The 23,675-nt window shown below is 41.5% G+C and overlaps 1 protein-coding gene across 1 annotated transcript in view; it reads left to right on the top strand.

Moving 5' to 3' along the window:
• The first annotated feature begins 19,437 nt into the window (after nucleotides 1–19,437).
• Nucleotides 19,438–23,675, top strand: part of LOC5566760 — a 90,437-nt gene continuing 86,199 nt past the window's right edge. The window contains exon 1 of the mRNA XM_001651113.2: nucleotides 19,438–19,520. Within this exon, the coding sequence (XP_001651163.1) occupies nucleotides 19,441–19,520 (80 nt within the window). The 5' untranslated portion in view covers nucleotides 19,438–19,440. The remainder of the gene's footprint in view (nucleotides 19,521–23,675) is intronic.

Consider the following 23,675-nt stretch of genomic DNA (forward strand, 5'->3'; position numbering starts at 1 on the left):
CTGAAAAGTTTGTAGAAGAATTACAAAGGACATTCATTGCAAGTTTTTTTTTTGCATGAATTCTTGAAGGATTTTGGCTGGATTTCAAAAAACATTAATCTTTTTCGTAGCGAAAATTGAAATTTACAAATACGCCTGATGTGCCACGAAATGAGACAAAATAACAAATAAATAAAATCAATACAAAACTACGAAATTTTTGAAAACCGTTATTGTTGCGATCAACATTACTTCTGTAAAACAATTATTTGCTAGGCCCCCCCTAGGCCCCCTCCAGAAAAAAATCCTAGCTACGCCAATGGTGTCAACAATCTTGTAGAATAATGATAAAATTAATAATAAGTAAATTCAATTTATATTAAGAGATGGTTATTTTGAATTAAGATATCTCAAATATATCAAAATATACATCTGGCAAACTTTTACATTTGGTAGATGAAATATAGCGTATTTCGGAACATTGATAAGTTTTTGCAAAAACTTGCAACTTTTGGAGTAAAGTTATTTTAAAAATTATGATGTTTTTACAATAATTTGTTCAAAAATTCAAATATTTATATAATAATAAGATTTTTTTTTCATACAGCACATGCATGTCATCGAAATTAAACGACGCACGGTTGTTAAAATGAAACATTTTACAATTTTGACGTAAAAAGTAAAAAGAATGTAAAATTTAAGTGATTTACACATTTTTTACCATAACTTTGTTATTTGAAGTCCTAGAACTTCGGTGTCTTCGACAACTTGTCGTATTTTTACACGTTCTAAAACATTGCCGAAGACGTGAAAGCTCTAAGACGCAAAACAAAAAAGTTTGCATCGCAGCGCTACCTATGCGGCGAAATTTCCAACTAACTTTTATCATCATATTGAAGAACAAACAAATTCAAGATAAGTCTCCTTTGACACCAACTCGAAAAAATGCACTCCTAAAGCGCTAGAGGTTTTGTCTGGCTAAATTCTGCTCCTGGCCCAGTGTGCATGGGCGGGGCGGTGCCGAAAGAGAGTTTAAATCAGGGGGCCATCAAAAGACGATTTCCACGTAGCTTACAACAAAAACACGTTGAAAATATTTTCTTCTTTTATTTAGTGGCTTACATAATTGTTTACTCATTTACTTGCGTATTTCTAGCAATCGTGTAATTGTTGAGCAATAGCAAACTAAAATCAATTCCGTTATTTTGCACCTTACCCAGCTTAAACCCACGTTAATGTGTAGTTATAAGTTAACGTGAACAACCCAAAACTGTCAGTTTTCCCAAAAGTGTCAGATTCCCAAAAATGTCAAAATCATGTTGGCCACGGTTCATGTATATGTGGTTGACAAGTTTGGGGGGCCCGTGGTTTAAAGCCACTTTGTGTGGGCGCTGGTAAACGTAGGGGAACTGGGTGTAAAATGCGCCGTTGTGGTAAAACGCGCCACCCTTGTTTTGAACGAACGACGTGCTTTGGGACGATGTTTTTCACCCGAGATAATGGAAAATGTATTAAAATGCTTCTCCATAGGTATATATTTTTAAGTGTTTTCCTGGCAAAAATCGTGAAAAACTCGAAAATACGTTTTTCGCTGTTTTAGTTCTAAATTTGTGTTATTTTCTAGGCCATTTTTCATGCCGATAAACAACAAAACTTTTGAAACTATCACCGATAATTGACTTGTGCACTCCCATAGTTTGTATTCCATGCGAAAAAAGTGTTGAATTTGTCCTTAAAAAGCGTATTGAAGGACTTAAACTTTAATCAACTCGTGGGGCAGAACGGCCACTCCTATTTCATAACACCAAAACAGCCGTTTGAATTCAAATTTCAGCAAACGTAATGCCAAGCTGAAGTTACGTGCCAATTTGAACCTTACAAATGCACATTTTTCGAATCAGCATGTATACTATAATCGAACAATAACATCTGATCAAACGCCCTTATGTATGCAACGTATTTGCAAGCATGATTGCGCATGCGTGCGCGCACACGACTAACGTCCAGATCAGGTGGTGCGTTTTACCCCGCAAAAAATAAAAATGCAGATAAGCAAGCATTTTATAAAAATTGATTTATTAACTCCATAAAAAATAAAATGGATGGCTGTTCCTACTATTTGATAGAAAACATGTTTGTCTATGAGATAATGAATAAAAAAAGGCTTATAATTATGTTCTTCATGGCTAAAAACGCTTCCTTCCTTAGAGGGCGCGTTTTACCCCCAGTTACCCTAAGTGTGATCGTTTCATTACGGGATTTGATTTCCCGAGCCAGTTCCTTGCTTGCGGACTGAAAACATGTACCGTTATCGGTGTAGAATTCTGCTGGGGTGCCTCGTCGAGAAACAAATCTACGAATAGCCATGATACATGATACGGTGCTGAGGCTATGGAAAACCTCAACTTGAGGTCCTCAAGGTGAACTGCCCTGATGGTAAGGCAGGTGAAAAGTGCCACCCACCGCTTTGCCTGACTCCCACCGACCTTAAAGTAGACCGGAACAAAGTAATCTAGACCCACATGTGTGAATGGTCGTACAAAGGATCTTAGGCGAGCCTCCGGCATTGGTCCCATTACCGGTGGACTGGGAACTGCTTTCGCTACACGGCACCAGGTACAATCTTGCATTACCCGGCTTACCAAAACTCGGAGCCTTACGATATCGAAACGTTTGTTTGCACGGCGGAATCGACAACGGAACGATTCAACTAGCAAAACCGTAATCGGATGTTTCTCGGGCAGAATCGCAGGGTATTTTGCCTATTTTGCCTTGAACAAAGGGGGCCGCACCTATTCTTCCTCGCGTTCGAAGAACTTCTTCCTCGTCTAGAAAGGGCCAACGCTTGTAGATACGGCTTGACTTCGAAACAGCGCAGTGCCGTGCTTCCGGTGCACCTTGGGTTGTCTGGGGTGCGGCGATCTCCTCAGGAAATGCCTCAGCCTGAGCGGTTATCCAAAGGAAACGTTCTGCCCTCGCCAACTCTTCCTGGTGGAGGTTCACGGCGTTTTAAGTTGTCGACGTATCGCAACACGAATGCAGTCGTCCTTTGCATCCTGTTCCACTTGTTAACTCGTGAGGGATCCACTACTGAAAACGAAACCCGATGCAGATGGACAGAACGTAATTCTTCTTGAGTGGTGGTCAAACTCTGTAGTAGTTTCGGCCAGGAATTTTCATCTCGATGCAGGAAACTAGGACCACGAAACCACGAACTGTCCGAGTTCAGATTAGGTCCATTTTTCCATTTGGTTGCTGCTTCTGCCGGATTAATTTTTGACGGTACCGTAATCCGGGGTAACATTGATCAGCGGGGTAACATTGATCGGGATGACTCATCTTGTTAAACGTTCAAATAAAGATTTATTGATGAAGCATTTTCGAACCATGAATGGTGCCTCTCTTTCGTATATTCATAAGCTAATGATAATTAAGGTTTTTGTCAAAATTGCGTTTAGTTCATGCGCAAATTTGTCAACTTTTTTGAACAATGATTTCTATCATTTTCACTGACACTACCGAAAATTCATGTCTCACATGAGTTCTGCAGACGATGTGATCCAGGAAAATGCGGGTGTTACTAAAAATGGCATCGCCGAAATCGATTCCGTTGTCAAATCTTTCATAAGTTTATTCATTTAGGCAACATTAACTAAATACTATTACGAACGTAGAATTTCCTGAGGAAATTGCCTACTTTTAGGTGTATTACGCGGTTCAAGGTGTTTTTAATTTTGAAATAACTCAAAAAGTAAATGACTTGTAAGAGTTTGGTCTTCATATTCGGCTTCAGGGGCCCTGATTTTAGTAAGTAACGACATTTCAAATATTAGCGAACGTTGTTTACTTGGGTGATCAATGTTACCCCATATCAGCTGAATCAAAAAATCACTTAAAACATTTATTTAAACATGTTTAAATCTTTTGAAAAACAAAATAAAGTACATAGTTAGGAGCGGTGGGTGCCAGTACTTGTTTTAAAAATATGAAACTTGTAACATTTGTATTGTGAAATGAAAAATTTAAGAAAAACTAAAAAAAATGATCAATGTTACCCCGGATTACGGTACCCATCTCCAACTGTTTACGTCGGTAGAGAGCACGCGAACCGCCACGAACTTGTTGTAGCGACGATGTTCCGATTGAATCCAAGCAAGTACTGTCTTGGAATCGCTCCACTAGAAAGATTCTGCAATTGGAATAGTGTGATGTGCTCTTATATATTCCAGTAGACGAGTTCCGAGAACAGCAGCTTTCAGTTCCAGCCTCGAAATGGAAATTATGTTGACAGGAGCTACATTAGTCTTGGAAGCCACCATCACTACCTGAATCTGCTCTACTACTGAAAGGCTAAAGTATGCTGTACTAGAAAACGCAGATTTGCTGGCGTCAACGAATACATGTAGCTGTAGTTGATCGAAGTTTCTTGGAAAGGGTTCACGAAGATAGCACCGAGTAATTCTCAGCGACTGTAGCTGACCAAAGAGCCCAGTCCATTGTTTCCATCATTCCAAACTGCAATCACTAAGTGGGTCGTCCCAGCCAATCTTAGAGTATCTTGGATGAGCACCTTTGCATGGACCAAAAAAACGAGATGCAGCAAAGCGGATCGAACAAGCTCATCACCACTTTCAGGACCTTCCGCTTTGTCGGTACGAGAATAGAGATCAGCGGTATCAGTCGGTAGATCAGCTCGAGGGGCAAACGTGTAGGTGAACACATCTTCCGCCGGTATCCATCTCATTCCAAGTACAGACTCCGTAGATTCGTGTTACCAACAGGTCTTTGGAGCTTTCTCCTGGTCGCTGTTTAATCCTTGGCAGAACTTCGACAGATTTGAAAAGCATATTGCGAAATTCAAAACCGCCCATCGAATGGACGAACTTAACTACCTCAACTACCTGGACAGCTTCTTCAATTGTTTGAAAACTGTCCAAGTAATCATCCACGTAGTGGTTATCATGGATAGCCACCGCGGCCCGAGGATACTTGTGCGCGTACTCTTTGGCGTTGAGGTTCTAAACGAACTGCGCCGAAGCTGGAGAGCACGTTGAACCAAACGTGGCCACTTCCATAACGTAGGTCTCTGGCATTTTTGATGGATGTTCCCTCCAAAGGAAGCGATGGGATTGCTGATCTTTCTTCCGTATCCTGATTGGAACATGGCTTTTATATCCGCCGTGACTACCACTGGATACTGCCGCAAGCGAGAGAGTACGGCCAGCAGCGGTGTCAACAGATCGAGTCCTTTGAGGAGATTAGAGTTGAAGGACACATCGCCGACTTTTGCCGCTGCATCCCATACTAACCGAAGCTTGTTGGGTTTTTGGGGTTGACAACGACCCCTACAGGAAGATACCAGGTTCGCTTGGTATCGCTGGACGCCAATTCCTGTTCTGTAACTTTACGCGCATCTCCCTTTTGTTCGTAGTCGCGTATCTGCTGCCCTACCCTCTCACCAAGCTCTGGGTCCTGGTGAAGCTTGCGTTCTAGAGAAAGCAGGTGGTGTAGCGCCATTGCGTAACTGTCAGGAAAATCTATCGCATCTGTTTTCCAGAGCAAGCCTGTTTCAAAGCGCTGGCCAATTCGTCGGGTGGTGAACTCTAAAAGCGCTTTAGCACGTTTGTCTTCCTCCGAATCTACTTCTATGCTAGCAGATATGTTGTTCTCGATAGAATCGCACTGGCAGGAACACCGCCGTATATGCTCCAACCGAAATAGCACTTAACGGCGACCGGGTCGTGAGGTCCCACTTCCAGTAGTTTTCTCGGTACACGTTAACTGAGATTGTTCAACCCGATGAGCAGCTTTGGTTGAACATTAGTATGATCCTCAAGAAGAAGGCCGCCAAGATATGGAAAACGTGGAACGTGGAAGCGATGTAGGAACGATAGCCGAACAGTTTCAGCACTAAATAAATCGCACTCGCTCTTTCCGCGTGGGTAGTAACATGAGATGGATGGATATGGGTTATGAAAGGGGTCCGCGTGGACTGTAGGGATTTGAATTCCAAACTTGTTACCAACTCAGTTATTGGGTCACCAAGTGGCTCGGTAGCTTAGTTGGTTTAGCGCTCGTCTAGCATACAAGAGTCCTGGGTTCAAATCCCAGCCGAGCACGTGAATTTTTTTCATAATTTCACCCATAATTTGTCCATCTTTACCACGCGTAATGAGTTAATTAATTGAATAACCATGCGGATTGGATTACCGAAAAGCTCAATATAAGCGTCAATTTATAACTTTGAATTATTCTAACAATATATGTTGAAAAGTTGAAGGTCTTCAATTTTAGATAAAACCTTGACACCAAACACTGTCGGATGTTTGTTCTATGTTCAGAAGAGCAAGACCACTAGAATAACCGTAAAAAAGTTGATCTCTATGTCGGAATCCAAACTGTTCATTGGCAAATTTTCGTTGATGTGAACCATCATTCTGTTCAAAATTACTTTTTCGGAAAGTTTACTGATGGAGGAGAGCAAACTGATTGGACGATAGTTAGAAGCTTCAGCAGGTTTTTGAATGGTTTCAAATCCTTGTTATTTGTCAGGAAAATATCCCAAATGAAAACATTTGTTAAGAGGAAAATAACCATCAGTATTTTACAAATTTTCAAAACCAATTTTTCGGCTCAAAATTGAAGCAATGCTCAAGAAAATCTATTGAATTGCACTTGCTATCTAAAACACGAAGATACATTTTCATAAGCATTGATTGAACTTCGACCAAAAAAAACTGGTTTTCAAATTTTGATGATTGAATGATGGATTCTTGAGCCTAAAATATATTAACCAAGAATGCTAAGCTACTGGTAGCGATCTGGTTCAATCCTGAAGTTTTGTCCGTCCTTCATATAAAAACGCGCCACTGTGCTGTAGTGGAAAAAGTTTCCCTCAGTTAGTCGGGGCGTCAGGAAGCCAGAAGTTCGGGAGACGGGGCAGTAGGAGCATCTGTACACTATCTCGATTCGCACAATAGACACACAAAAAACGGCAACCAGATGAGACGAACTTCAGGCTGCCAGTAAATGAGATCAATTTAGTATGTGTTAAATATTCATACAAGACAAATTGAAATTAATGGCATGGAGGCAAAAGCGAGATAAAAGTTTCTTTTTTCAGGCACATCTGCCAGTCAGTTTGGCATTGACATTGAGGACCAAACGGTGGATGACGGGGTTTTGGTGGTGTAGGTTGTAGTGCTTTGCTTGGAGCTCTCGTTAATACTGATGGAAAGATTACAGGCGGGACACTATAAGGGCAAAGCACTGTGTTCAAACAGAGGTCAAGGACTCTTTTAAATAATGTAGGGGTAGTTCACGAATATTCGATCTATTGAAAGTTTGATTTATGGTTTTGGTTAATCGAAAAATGGACGAAGATAGCTTTTCCGAGAAACACACAAGTCTGAGTGATGTTAAGATAGACATTGTACGAAAGTGTGTTGGAATTTGAAATAACATTCTTTACTTATTATTTCTTAAGTTACTTTCCAACAAGGACAGATCCTGCTTCTCAGCTCAACATTATTTGCCTACAAAAACGGTACTTTTCAGTGCCTACAAAATAGTACTTTTCTGTTCTATTTTTTAAACTATTAATCTCTATTCGATCCTTGTTTGGACCCGTGCCTTCGATTTTTTGTTGAACCCGTTAGCAAAAACTAGCGGTGTTGGGAAAAAAAAACTTCTTTAAACTTAAATTAACTGAACATGGTTGCAACCCCGAACAAAAGGAAGGGTGAATCTCGGAATTCACAACTTTCTCCCAAAATGTGCGTTTTAAAACCGTCACTAAACGTGGAAAAAAAATGGAATGAAGGACATTTCTCCTGACTGCGCGCTTTCTTCCAAGGCTGAAATGGTTAACGTTGATAATTGCATCGAAATGAACAATCAGTTCGATGCTCTAGACAAATTTTCCGAACATCAAAGCAAAGCTACCTCTAGGTCAGGGGCTCCTTGATTCAAGTGAGGAAATAAAAAGTGCCGCAATTCGTGATCAGTTTTTCCAAATATGGAGGATTTAGGCAGGAGATCTTGAACACCATTAGGGGAATCAATGTTTCCTTCCAAATCGCAAAGAAAGGAGACTGTCGCGTTTTGTCGGAAACTTTTAAAGATCGCGAACTTCTTCTAAAACATCTGAAGAGAAGAAGCACAAATGTTTCAACCATGACGACAAAACTGAACGTTTGTTCAAAGTCGTCTTGAAAGGTGTCTCAAGTGACTATAAGTCACCTGAAGAAATCAAAAATGGAAAAAAATGATTTGCTTGGATTTTCTTCAGTCCAAATAATCATTATGAAAAAGAGAACCCAATCTGGCATTCTTCGGAAAGGGCTTTCTCAAAAATATTATTAAGTTCACTTTAACAAAAAAAGATCTAAATAATATTAAAGCTTTAGAAAAGGCAAGACTTATGTTCAATGTCCGTGTGGCATGGGAACATTTCTAGAAATTTAGAGGAAATATCCAGAACCCCATTCAGTACCGTCGGTGCCAAAGGTGGGGTCATAGAACAGAACATTGACGCATGAATGCTAAACGCATAATTTGCGGAGGTTCTTCTCATACTAAGGACGTCTGTCCTGTGAAGGATTATACCACAAAGTTTGTATGCGCAAATTGCGGTGGTCATCATAAGTCAAACTTTTGGGATTGCTCTTCGCGTAGGCGAGCCGTCGAGGCTCGTGCCAGGCAGATGAACAGTCATGTTTTTCTTTTTTTTCTATATTTATTAACGAGATTTTTAGCCTTGGGCTAGTTCATCTCGGGACCAACGGTTTTACTTCCCTTCCGAAGGAAGTCGTCACTGAAATTTTTAGTGACTATCTGGGATGTGATTCGATCCCAGTTCCTCGGCGTGAGAGGCGTGTATCCTAACCACTACACCAGGTCCGTCCCCCTAGATCATGTTTTTCGTTTCCGGAATTCCCCTGGTAGAGTATCTTGTGTGGGCCCAGATAGCCGTAGCGGTAAACGCGCAGCTATTCAGTATGACCAAGCTGAGGGTCGTGGGTTCGAATCCCACCGGTCGAGGATCTTTTCGGGTTGGAAATTTTCTCGACTTCCACGGGCATAGAGTATCTTCGTACCTGCCACACGATATACACATGCAAAAATGGTCATTGGCATAGTAAGGTCTCAGTGAATAACTGTGGAAGTTCTCATAAGAACACTAAGCTGAGAAGCAGGCTCTGTCCTAGTGGGGACGTAACACCAGAAAGAAGAAGAAGAAATATCGAACAATGCTGATTTTTCCGATAACTATAACCCATCAGGAAGATTATAATCATGGTTATTCAAAAACTAATTTTATTCAGTCGGGTAGACGTTCGAATCTTTTAATTTCGAATGAATCTACCCAAGGAAAATCCTATGCCTTTATAGTAGCAGGTAATTTAAACTCCTCCCCTTTTCAAACTACAAGTAACCTTTCTAATTGTTTCAAATCAAATGAAAAAAAAAAACCAGCTGCTAAAGGAAAATTTTATTCCGCGTCTTCGTCTACCAATAATCCTAACGGAAAATCATCAATCGGGTACACTGAAAGTTCTTCAAGCTGTCAGTATGCAGCGCAAACACAGTGATATAAAAAAAATACAAATTTTAATGGTAACCAAAAATGTTGCCAAAAACGGATCCATTTTGTTGTCAAAATCGGGAGGCGCTAAAAAAGGAGCAAACCAAAAACGGAGCATGCCAAAAACGAAATCCCACTGTAATTGTAAAATTTTCTTATATAACTAAAACTATAATCTCGATGCTAATTGCAGTAGTTACAAACAGAATAAATAATTATCAAAATAAACATGTATACCGCCGTGCGGGGTGACATTGGGCCTAGAGGGTGACATTGACCGCCTCTTTCGATGCATCTCATGGCTAGTAGGAACGTCAAAAAACTAATGTATGACCATCTATTGGCTATTTATCACGTATTCTTTAAGCTTGACACATTGTTTTCATTATTCTGGCATTAGTTTGCGGTTTGGCGCGGCAAAATGGCTCGCGTACCTGCAGGAATAAAATAGACCCCTTTGTGAGGTCCTTAGCCTCTTGCCCAGCAACTCCTATCCCTACCTCCTCGTGGTACTGGCCGGGGTACGAGTAACCTTGGGGAAGATCGGGTAACCAACCCCCGGTGGGAACTTTGGTCGAATGCTGACAGGGAAGGGGGGGTTTGCTTTTGCAAACCTGGAGCGTCTGTACTCCACGTTAGGAGCGGCTCACAACAGCGTCTGTTCCCCATGTCAGGGGCGGCTGATCATCGTCCGAGTGCCAGAGAAGGACTCTAAGCTAAACTGCGCACTATGGCCCTCCGAACATTTAGGGGGAATGGTCCTCCGGAAATCTAGGGGATGGTGTCAGGCCCTGCAAGCCAACCGTAAAAACACATCAGCACAGGAACGTCAACGAGAGAATACGGACCGGAACAATCGGCAAAGACCACAGCGACGAAAAAGGACTAGCAATTGGAAACTCGGTACGTGGAACTGCAAATCTCTCAACTTCATTTGAAGTACTCGCATACTCTCCGATGTACTGAAGACCCGCAGTTTCGACATCGTAGCGCTGCAGGAGGTGTGCTGGACAGGAGCATTGGTGCGAACGTTTAGAGGTAATCATACTATCTACCAGAGCTGCGGCAACACACGCGAGCTGGGAACAGCTTTCATAGTGATGGGTGATATGCAAAGGCGCGTGATCGGGTGGTGGCCGATCAATGAACGAATGTGCAAGTTAAGAATCAAAGGCCGATTCTTTAACTTCAGCATAATCAACGTGCATAGCCCACACTCCGGAAGCACTGATGATGACAAGGACGCATTTTACGCGCAGCTCGAACGCGAGTACGACCGCTGCCCAAGCCACGACGTCAAGATCATCATAGGAGATTTGAACGCTCAGGTTGGCCAGGAGGAGGAGTTCAGACCGACGATTGGAAAGTTCAGCGCCCACCGGCTGACGAACGAGAACGGCCTACGACTGATAGATTTTGCCGCCTCCAAGAATATGGCCATTCGTAGCACCTATTTCCAGCACAGCCTCCCGTATCGGTACACCTGGAGATCACCTCAGCAGACAGAATCGCAAATCGACCACGTTTTGATCGATGGACGGCACTTCTCCGACATAACCGACGTCAGAACCTATCGTGGCGCCAACATTGACTCCGACCACTACCTGGTGATGGTGAAACTGCGCCCAAAACTATCCGTCATCAACGATGTACGGTACCGACGCCCGCCCCGGTACAATCTCGAGCGGCTGAAACAACCGGATGTCGCCAATGCGTACGCGCAGCATCTTGAGGCAGCGTTGCCGGATGAGGGCGAGCTCGATAGGGCCCCTCTCGAAGACTGCTGGAGGACAGTCAAAGCAGCCATTAACGACGCTGCCGAAAGCGTTGTCGGATATGTGGAACGGAGCTCAAGAAACGATTGGTTCGACGAGGAGTGCCAGGAGGTTTTTGAGGAGAAGAATGCAGCGCGGGCTGCAATGCTGCAGCATGGCACGCGGCAAAACGTGGAACGATACAGACTGAGCGGAAACAGCAAACCCGCCTATTCCGGGACAAAAAGCGCCGCCTGGAAGAGGTGGAATGCCAAGAGATGGAGTTGCTGTACCGTTCTCAAGAAACGCGGAAGTTCTATCAGAAGCTCAACACATCCCGCAAAGGCTTCGTGCCGCGAGCTGAGATGTGCCGGGATAAGGATGGGAGCATCTTGACGGACGGACGCGAGGTGATCGAAAGGTGGAAGCAGCACTACGATGAACACCTGAATGGCGCAGAGAACACAGGCACAGAAGGTCAGGACAGCGAAGGCGATGGCTACGTCAGCACAGCGTACAGTGGAAATCAACCAGCTCCCAAGATGGGGGAAGTTAATGATGCCATTCAACAGCTCAAGAACAACAAAGCCGCTGGCAAAGATGGTATCGGAGCCGAACTCATCAAGATGGGCCCGGACAGGTTGGCTGCTTGTCTGCATCGGCTGATAGTCAGAATCTGGGAAACGGAACAGCTACCGGAGGAGTGGAAGCAAGGCGTTATATGCCCTATCTACAAAAAGGGCGACAAACTGGAGTGTGAAAATTATCCTGCAATCACCATCCTAAACGCCGCCTATAAAGTGCTATCCCAGATTCTCTTCCGTCGTCTATCACCTATAGCAAACGAGTTCGTGGGAAGTTATCAAGCAGGTTTCGTCGACGGCCGCTCGACAACGGACCAGATCTTTTCCGTGCGGCAAATCCTCCAGAAATGCCGTGAGTACCAGGTCCCTACGCACCATTTATTCATCAATTTCAAGGCGGTATACGATAGTATCGACCGCATAGAGCTATGGAAAATCATGGACGAGAACAGCTTTCCCGGGAAGCTCACAAGATTGATCAGAGCAACGATGGACGGTGTGCAAAACTGCGTTAAGATCTCTGGCGAACACTCCAGTTCGTTCGAGTCTCGGCAGGGACTACGACAGGGCGACGGACTTTCGTGCCTGTTGTTCAATATTGCGCTTGAAGGTGTCATGCGGAGAGCCGGACTTAACAGTCGAGGCACGATTTTCACGAGATCCGGACAATTTGTTTGCTTCGCGGATGATATGGATATTATTGGGAGAAAATTTGAAACGGTGGCAGATTTGTTCACCCGCCTGAAACGCGAAGCAACAAGAGTCGGGCTAATGGTGAATGCATCGAATGTACTTTGTTGGCGGAACTGAGCGCGACAGGGCCCGCCTAGGAAGCAGTGTTACGATAGACGGGGATACCTTCGAGGTGGTGGACGAGTTCGTCTACCTCGGATCCTTGTTGACGGCTTACAACAATGTTAGTCGGGAAATACGAAGGCGCATCATCAGCGGAAGTCGTGCCTACTATGGGCTCCAGAAGAAACTGCGGTCAAGAAAGATTCACTCCCGCACCAAATGCACGATGTACAAAACGCTCATAAGACCGGTAGTCCTCTATGAGCATGAGGCGTGGACTATGCTCGAGGAGGACTTGCAAGCTCTTGGGGTTTTCGAACGCCGAGTGCTAAGGAAGATCTTCGGCGGCGTGCAGGAGAACGGCGTGTGGCGGCGAAGGATGAAAGCTCGCTCAACTCTACGGCGAACCCAGTATCGTTAAGGTAGCTAAAGCTGGAAGGATACGCTGGGCAGGGCATGTTGCAAGAATGCCGGACAACAACCCTGTAAAGATGGTGTTCGCTACGAATCCGGTCGGAACAAGAAGGCGTGGGGCGCAGCGAGCTAGGTGGATTGACCAGGTACACAAGGACCTGGAGAGCGTGGGTCACAGTCGAGGATGGAGAGAAGCGGCCATGAACCGAGGGAATTGGCGAAATATTGTTGGCGAGGCTTTATCAAGATAATTGATGTGAAGCCAAATAAGTAAGTAAGTAAGTTTGCTGTAAAAATATTGGCCCAAAGTCACCCTTATGGACCAATGTCACCCCGCCTTACGGTATTTATTATTCCAGAGGCGTAATCAGTATGAAAACTTGCATTAGAGACACTGAGATGATTTGACGCGTGGTTTTTCTGCTACCTCACTTTTTGCATTGGTGCATTTTTTATGTCAAAATTCAACATAGCTTTAACTTTCAAATCATTAGTTTTCATACAACTTTTACTAGTTCCATATATTTATGGAATGTGGTCTTTTGGTAGAACACCGCCAGCCCCCTTTATTTCACATGATTTATGGATGTCCCTTTAGGCATTTTCAATATATCAAAAAGTGTAGTTTTTGAAAACCACTCGATGATCAACATTGTTACCTCATTTTTGCCTTTGTTCTGGCGTATTTCCTCATCTCCTACATTATTGGCATTGTTCTTATGTTTGCCTTTCCTGTCTACACGACTGGAGCAATCATGTGGTCTTTTTCTAATTTCGTGGTAAAGGTGGCAATAACGTCAAGCAGGGTTGGGAAAAAATCTGAAATTCACTCTACAGTAGCCAAACAAAGCCAATCACAGTCAGCAAAGCCAGTGAAACTCACGCACATCGCTACTGTAGACAGAAAACCTTGAAAATTGCAAAACACCCGTTGCTAAGGGCAACCCAAAATTACTGTAGAAAAATGTTCTATTTCCCGCTGCATTTCCCGCATTTAGAGCCTTCAATGACCCTAACGACTTAGAAAATTCATTCACCCATCATAGGCTACTTGATGAGATTCACGTTTTTGAACTACTGTACTGGAAAGAGTCACGGGATTTTCGCGAAATTAAAGCCTACTACTATTACCATTCCCAGCACTGGCGTCAAGTGGTCGGAAGTTTACACCAAAAAATCTAGATTATTATAAATTTGTACTCCCAAGTTTTTTCCCTGATTACGCCTCTGGTATAATAAATATACATTCTGTCTGTAACGAATCTATGACAAAAGGTCGAAGGACAAAAGGTCGAAGGACAAAAGGTCGAATGGACAAAAGGTCGAAGGGACAAAAGGTCGAATGGACAAAAGGTCGAATGATTAAAAATTTAGAGAGTACAAAAGGCTATACTCTTCAGATAAAAAGCAAGTTATCACTAATCCAAGCACAAGCGCTACAGCTAAAATAGACGTGACGAAAACGCACATATTTTCAGAAAGACCATACTGAGGTAGGTTCAATTTCAGCTGGTCAACGATCTTTTCGGGGTGAAATTCTGTTAGACTTTTCAGGTCGTTGTGCATCCAGAGTTACTGTGTACGTGCTGTAGCCTTATGTGCAAGAGCCATATTCCTTTCATTCTCACCCGTGTATAGTACATTTTGAGACCTGTGTTGGTGTTCCCCGCTTTTTTTAGGGTAATTTCTCAATGCGTCTCATGCGCTTCTCGTCACATGCTTGTTCAGAGCACAATAATTGATGTGAAGACAAAATTTCAAAACGAGAATCGAAATTGTAGCTTCCGGATCGCGCGTCTTCGACCGTATCATGTAGACCATCTAGACACCTATATAGTAAGGTAAAAATAGCTGTAGAGACTCTTCGTTACTGAGCAGTTGTTTTACAACTTGGTTACCGATGGCGAGCGTAGCGCATAGCAGCGCATGTGTTGAATCTCCCCTAGCGCGTGCTTTTAAAATTTTCGTGAACCTAGCGCAGCACACGAAGATTCTGATGCGTTGAAAGGCGGTTTGGTTGGAGACTCGTTAGTTCATTTATGTTCTCCTGGTAATTATGTAACTCTAAGTGCATCGAGGTGCATGGCACTGTGTTGGAATGCAGTAACTACGGCTGTCATTCAGATTATGGACCAATGCAAGAGTTCACTAATTAGACGTTTGATCGGTGCCATATTCACTCTTTACCATGGTTGCATAAACAACACGGCAACGCTCAAATGTCAAATAATAAACTCGTACATAGGTACATTCTGGAATTAAAGCACCGTGCAGCCATGAGTCGACTGCAGAGCAGAGGGTTCGCTCTGCCGAGGCTGGTTCCCTGTAACAATGTTCAAGGCGGCTAGGAGAAGCAGTTTGTCTAGTCTTTTTCTGCTGCAAATGTTAAACTGCTATATGCAATAGCCTGTCCTCGAAGTAAAACCATCAAGTGTTTCGGAAGAGAAATTAGTCTGAGTCCGTATGTGTTTTCTGTAAACCTCCATTCAGAGCATGGGTAGTATTGAATTATCTTCTAACGGTTCGGGTTGCAGATCATCTCCTAATAAAAAGCATGATGCACATAAGCAAAAATGATCAAGTTATCAGAAAAGCTCACAGTAAATGCTAGAGTAGCTGAGAAGCAGACCCTACCCTAGTTGGGATCTAATTCCAGAAAAAGGGTGACTATTTTTCCCTGATGCCAATTTAAATCAGTCGAAACCAACAGTCAGATAAAAGTCTAATGCATAGCCCTAAAACAACAAAACTTCAGAAAAAGGAAAATACTACCATAAATACTATAAAGCATTAAGAACAGCCGATATTCATAAGAAGGAAACATTTCAATTGAAAAAAAAAAATACAGGCAAGATTTAAAAGGGAAATCTATGAAGAACAGCCGGTGTATAAAAGAAGGAATAATCGTCGATACAAGTGTTTACATCAGTATAATTATAATGCATAACTCCAAAAGAACAGCCAATCTTTAAAAGAAGGACAAATCTCAAAATGTATCAAATAAAAAGCTAATTATAATTACTCTATGCTTTGGAATATTACAATAATACCAACCAACGTTCAGAAAATGAATCTTTTGTTTGGAAAACAATAGCCTTACTATAAATTATTGCTTCAAATGGTAATTCTGAAGAACCGCTATCATTTAAAAGAAGGAAAAACTTCAGATGAGAAGGGAGGAATTTGTGGTCAAAATGTTAGCAACTGAGTGTACGATAATCTTTTCAACGGTACAATTTGGACCTTTTGTCCATTCGACCTTTTGTCCATTCGACCTTTTTTTCCATTTGACCTTTTGTCCATTCGACCTTTTGTCCATTCGACCTTTTGTCCATTCGACCTTTTGTCCTTCAACATTTTGTCATTCGACCTTATGTCCTTCGACCTTTTGTCCTACAACCGTCTGTAACTACTGCAATCAGCATTTAAATTATAGTTTGAGTTGAATAAGAAATTTTTTCAATTATATTTCACAGCAAAAGCTTGTAAATATTAAGCAGCACGCAGTTTGGACATCAACGGAAAAATGAGGCAGGCATTTGAAAATTACAAGCGTTAGCCAATATTAAATTTGTTTACCAAATTAGGATGATAGTAATGTCTAACACAGAACAGCTAGATATAAGAAATGAATGTAATGTTTGGAATGATACCAATAAAAAATAAATAAAAAAAATTTTAGCCAATGGCGGAAGCAGATCTTACCATCTATCAACTTCCAACTATATTTCAGTTGAATCTGCTTGAAATTTACATAAATCTGTCACAAAACAAACTCAGTCTCGCCCAACAGTCAGGCGGCCGACAGGACGCTCCGCATTATTGACTGTTCTTTTAATCACTTCTCGATGAAATCAACAACCATCGGAGCAATTCTACGATACATTTATCTTAGGCTGTAGAAGATGTTCATATCTCACCACCCCTCTACTAAAAAGGCTGACAGCCGATATATATATATATATATATATATATATATATATATATATATATATATATATATATATATATATATATATATATATATCATATATATGAGTTCTTTTGTTACATTCGATTCGCTATAATTTTACAGGTTTTGTTCGTACTGTTTCGATATGCAAAAAAATACATCTTTAAAAGCCCTAAAAGCCCCACAAAAATCCTGCAGAAGCTTCTAGCTATCGTCCAATCAGTTTGCTTTCCACCATCAGTAAACTTTTTGAAAAGGTCATTTTGAACAGAATGATGGTCTACATCAATGAAAATTCTATTTTTGCCAACGAACAGTTCGGATTCCGCCATGAACATTCGACCACTCATCAAGTTTTACGAGTAACAAATTTGATTCGTTTCAACCAATCTGAAGTATATTCTACTGGTCTTGCTCTTCTATATTTTACCCCTTTGGACTAGCTGTTGTTAAACCTAGAAGAAAACTCTGCAGAGAATTCAAAATGAAAATTTGAAAATTATTCTGAAGCTTTCTTCCTGTTATAGTCAATGCTGATACATTGGAACAAATCTATATAAATAAAAATGGAATGGTGTTTATATGTCACGAAATGGCTTACGAAGGGGTCAACGGATTTAAATGATTCTTTCTCAGTTTTGTTCGTCAAGGGTTCCGACGTGTTTGTGTGTATAAAAATCCCAGGATATTCACCGGGAAAGTTGAAAAAAAACGAGCGCGAACGAAACTGTCATTTCAAATGGGACGATCAAAAGCGTTTTTCAACAGCCTACTTGATGGCAAGACGAAGTTTGCCGGAACCACTAGTTTCAAATAAAATTATTAATAAAAATCGTTGTCATACTTCTAGATTAAATTTTTCACTTATGCAGGTGAATTCATTGCAGCTGTAAACATTCTGAACTGCTACGGCAAATGAAATGTAATATGTTTAAAAAAAAGTAGGATGATAGTGTTACCTACCACAGAACACCTAGATGTTGTATAAAAACTAATATATTAGGGTAATTCACGGCTTCGGCACCATTCGGCTATTATCGTCAACCAAATTTCAAACGCCAAATACACAGTGTTTTTCTTATGATTATTTGTTCTGTCAGCTTCCCACTGACGAGATTTTCTAAATTGAAGAAACGAAGACATAACATCAATTCAAAATGCAACTGATTTGAAACTGCCGAACGGATTTGCCTGCAGTTCTTATGGGAAAGCTGCCGAAGAGAATGAGGCTGCCGACAATAGTCACACCGACAAAAGATGTTCGAAGTGTTATTTCAAAACGTTTCCAAACAGCTTTTAACAAGTATGTTGGTGTGAATGGATAGAGGATTGAGCAGTGCATAAATGTAAACAGACACACATGTCATTTGTCTGCTGATATTTGGAATAATTGCAAAAGAAGCACGTCATCGGCTTAGACTGCCGAGAATACGTAAATTACCCTAATTGCAGATGGAAAAAATATATGACAAACAGTCTTAATTATCTAATTCGAATTAACAACGATTGTTCACACACCACTCAAGATTCACCACTTCGACATCCATAACGTTGATTTCAAGCTGGCATCCGTATACTACGTAACGCTAAAATTATAAATTTTGACCGCCTCTTCTTGTATGGAATTTGTTCACAATTTAGTATGAGTCGTAACGCGTGAGTCTATCACCTATCCCCTTCAAGCACTACGTATTTTGTGGACAACGCTCGAACGCATTTTACCCTATCCGTTCACGCAAGCCCAAAGCACAAGTTCTTCGATCAAAGAACTGATAGCAATCACTACTCAACTAGGCCATTAGCGAGAATTGCAGCAACTGATAAGAAACCCCCGTCCGTCGCGTCGCGTCGTTGCAGGCTGAAGGGGAGATTCCCCTTCATGTTCCCCATCACCAAGTGAGAGCTGTACACACGGTAAGACGTCTTACCACCTCCAATCTGTTGAATAGTTGAGGGGGTGTTGGGGCCGCCCCTTGATGTTCGTTCAAAAGAATCAATGATTGCTGGTTGGGTGTGTAATGCAGGTAGTTTACCCAAACACAGGTCGTCTTCGAGTGGCACACTTGACAATCTAATTGAGCTCAGTTCTTGCTATTTGTGTCGTGTCGGAGAGGTGTGCGAGCGCGCAATTTGTTGCGAGCACTTGTTCGAACGCCAAGTGGAACATCGGTTATTGAAAGGAAGTGAAAATATTTGCATTTTATTTTCGTTGTTATAGGGGGTTTATCGGGGAAGGATTGTTCCTTTAGAGTGGAGTGGAAATGATGCAAGAAAATAGTTTCGATTAGAGCGAGCTGTTTAATAAATGTGTTAGTGCTCTTAGGATAGAAGAAGTGATATATTGCTAGATAAAAATTCACGATTCCTACAAACAAAATGAAGAACAACGGTAACAACTTGCAATACTTTACGGAATCGTCTGACGACGATGACGAAGAAACGCTGATGATCAAAAAGTAAGTAAGAGTGCTTTAAAAATACACATTTCCTCGATGAACACAGGAACGAACATGCCTTCCTTCGTGGCAGGAAACGTAAAGAACGAACTCGAATTCGGGGCCAATATCACGGGACAAAAAGAAAGACTGTAAGAAATACTTGATGGAAATTGACTCAATTGAATATTCAATCAGGAGGAAGAAAATTTCCACCCTCCAGTGAAGGTACCACCGCGGCATTATGGATTCCCAAGACTGGGTTCAGGTTTTTGAACAGAGGTGTTAGCGGTAAAGTAAAAAAAAATAATTTCGCATTGCTGGTTTACTTTGTGATTTCTAGATTACTTGAATTAGTGAATTTCTGGAGGAATCCTTGCTGAAATTTCTAGAAGTATCGTTGCAGAAGTTCCTTCCTGGAGAAATCCTTGCAGGAATTCTTGAAGGAATCCTTGCAGAAATTCCAAGAGGAATCTTTGAAAGAATTCCAGGAGGAGTCTTTGCAGGAATTTCTGGAGATATCCTTGCAGGTATTCTTGGAGGAATTCTTGCAGGAATTCCTGGAGCAATCCTTGCAGAAACTCCATGAGAAATCCTTGAAAGAATCCTTGGAGGAATATCTGGAGAAATCCTTGCAGGAATTCCTGGAGGAATCCTCGCAGAAATTCCTGGAGCAATTCTTGCAGAATTTCCAAGAGTAATCCTTAAAAAAATCTCTGGAGAAATCCTTCCAGGAATTTATGGAGGAATCCTTGCAGGTATTCCTGGAGGAATCCTCGCAGGAATTCTTGGAGGAATCCTTGCAGAAATTCCAAGAGGAATCTTTGAAGGAATTCCTGGAGGAATCCTTGTAGGACTTCCTGGAGAAATCCTTGCAGGAATTCCTGGAGGAATCTTTGAAAGAATCCCTGGGGGAATCCTTGCAGAAATTTTCGGAGGAATCCGTGCAGGATTTTTAAGGTGAAATTCTGGCAGGAATTCCTGGAGGAATCCTTACAGGAATTTCTGAAGGAATCCTTGCTGAAATTTCTAGAAGTATCGTTGCAAAAATTCCTGGAGGAATCCGCACAGGAATTTCTAGAGGAAGCCGTGCAGGTATTCCTGGAGGAATATTTGAAAGTATTCCTGGAGAAATCCTTGCTGGAATTTCTGAAGGAAATCGTACTGGAATTTCTGGAGAAATCCTTGCAGAGGAATCTTTGCAGGAATTCCTGCGGAAATCCTTGTAGAAATTCCTGAAGAAATCCATGAAAAAATGCATGAAGGAATTCCCAAAGAAAACCCTGTATAAATTGCTGGAAGAATCCCTACAGAAATGCCTGGAGAATCCAAGGTGGAGCTTTTGGATTTCATGCTTACAAAAATTCCATGAGGAATCCACCGAAAAATTCATCAAAAATTATGCAGGAATTCCTCTAGGAATTTATAAACAAATTGATTGATGTATTTCTGGAGCATTCCTTATAGAAAAAAACACTGAAAAAATCTCTAAATCTAAGGAATAGAGAAATCTTTAGTGGAATCTTTGGAGGTAATTCTGAAGAAATACATGTAGGAATCTCTGGAAATAATCCTCAATTAAACCCTGAATAAATAGCATTTTGTGAGAATGTGAGTATTCGGTATCAAAGTACACGCCTCTGTGTAAAACCTCCGCTTCTTCCTCCTATTCCAACCAATCACCATCGTCACTTTTACCGTGGTGGCTAGCTATTGCCATTCGATTGCAAGCATTCTGCCTGCCCATAGCTGCGAGCACACCATTTGGGATATCTATTCAGATTTATGAAAATTCAATCATGGTTGGCAAAAAAATCTCGCTTTCAATTATCTTTATCATTTTTCTTAGAACTTCTACATTCCGGGGCTCGTACCTATCTTTGTTTGCTGCTGGCTGATTCATCGCTCGGTAACGAAATCCAAAATAGAGCTCTCGAGATGAACCTGGTGGGAAGCCTCTCCGGCTGTTATCAATCGATACCAAGAATGAGCGATAGACACTTCCCCTTTGAAGTGCCTCAGCAAGTGTTATCTCTGTTCTGCTGTGACGTCAGACTGTACTCTAATAAATCGACCAGACGAAAACATTCATTCTCCGTCAATGCAATCTACTTTGGAGAAGTGTTTGATGCATTGCTGGTGCTGGTACCTACTCAATACAGCAGATCGATTGACCTCACAGCTAAAAATATGTTGTAAATTTAAGTTTATTTTCATGCACATATTTGGAGCATCAAAATAAACGTAAATTTCAACGACCAATCCTTTATTTTTCTATTGAATTTACTTTGAATTTACACGATCATGTAATCTTCAATCATTTTTAGTTGAAAATTGAATGTATATTCATTTAAATTTACATGATGCTGTAATAACACACGAATTTGATTTATTTTTACAGTAGACTTCAGTTTACATCACATTGAAAATTAAATATTTTTTTCTGTGCTGTAATTACTTAACGCTGCCTGTAATCAAAACTCCTTGCTTCTCATCAACAGGGATACTGTGCATCGATAGGCCGCAATCAACCACTAATTCAATCCATCTGTGAGCTATTCTTGGTGCTTCGACCGAAGGAAGGCCCATTTGTATCCCCTCAGCAACGCACAGTGGCAAAAGTCATACCAAAGTCGGACAAACTTAAAAAAATTGTCCAAATGGCTGACAAATTTGACCATTTGCTAATTTGGGTGTGCTTATACCATTTTCTACGTTAGCATGAACTTATCATGCCTAGTAGAATTTTCAACATAAACGGTCGTCTGGTTCTCTAGATTTGTGCTCTTGAAAATTCGAGGCTTGGCTTCGATGCATCTTCACTTTAAATGCCGATGAACATAATACAATCTAAAATTTTAAATACAGCAGAAGAATTTGCTGGTTTTTGGTTTAATCATTCCATGTTCTTTTCTTATTCTTATACCGTGCACCCCCGCACTTCGTCAAGCGGTCATACGAACATAAATTGGTTTGACTAACAAGGGGGCGGAGCCAATGTTGGTCAAACAGACCGAGCGTCTGTGGGCTGCATAACAAATTTGATTCGTTCCAACAAATCTGAAGGCTAAATTACTGGGCTTGCTCTTCTAGACATCGAAAAAGCATTCGACAGTGTACGGCATGAAGTCTTGAAGAGAAATATTTTGAACATAAAATTTCGATATCAATTCGTCCAGCTTTCCGCCACTGTGCGATGAATTTCTTCCATCAAACTGTTGATTATGCTCTTCATTATTCACACTGATCAAAGCTCGAGCCAGCATTGAGCAAACAGCAATTCGGATGCAGCCCAACCCCGGAGCCAGTGTGGGGGACGACTGAGGGTGCGCCTGCGTGCTCCCGGGGACGAATGCTGTTGGCCTAATTATTCAATCAATTACCAACTCCTCATCGTTGATGCCCCGAGATGCGAATCTTGCGCTTGCATAAGCCTTGGACAGGGACAAGGACTCGAATAATTTGCATCTTGTCTTCGTCATCTTGGCATTACATTCCAACTGGGGCAGAGTCGGCTCACATTTATACCGAATTTCAACAGAAGTTTTGTATGCATTTTGAGCATAACTTATGTTGCACTCGAAGACGAGATCGAATCTTGAACTGAATTAAAGCACTTCTCAGTCCGCATAAGTTGAAATAGACCCAAAGTAACGAGGAACATTACACAATCGAATCAAAGAGGGTGGTTCGATGTGTTGCAAATTCTCCTTTCGATAAACAACAGTGCTCGTGAGTGGGAATCCGGGTCAAGGTAAGAGATGTCTTACAGAATTTCTGACTCGGCCATCATCATGAGGGTATGGATGCGAAAATAAATGAACTTCTTTGAAAAGAGATTGGTCTGCATAACAATGTAGGTTTTTTAGATTATACTTGAGAGTTTTTCATTGAGAGTTGAGTGCAACGTGATAAAAAATAAATAAAGTTATAAGGGCCTTAGTCGCATGATTGATTTCTCTTCATCTATCCTCTCTTCCGTGGTTTATCACCTTTAAGGTGACAAGATGCAAGTTTGTTGGATTTTTTTTCTTAAGGCCGATTTGCTGCTGACAAGAAAAGTAATCGCCTATCTCGATGCGTGGGAAATTTCTTCCAAGAAATGATCAAGAAAATCACGTTTCTTTGATCGCAGTACGCAGATGAGAAGAAATGTCATTTCAAATGGAGCTCTCT

This window comes from Aedes aegypti, chromosome 3 (genome assembly GCF_002204515.2).
Source record: "Aedes aegypti strain LVP_AGWG chromosome 3, AaegL5.0 Primary Assembly, whole genome shotgun sequence".
Taxonomy (NCBI): domain Eukaryota; kingdom Metazoa; phylum Arthropoda; class Insecta; order Diptera; family Culicidae; genus Aedes; species Aedes aegypti.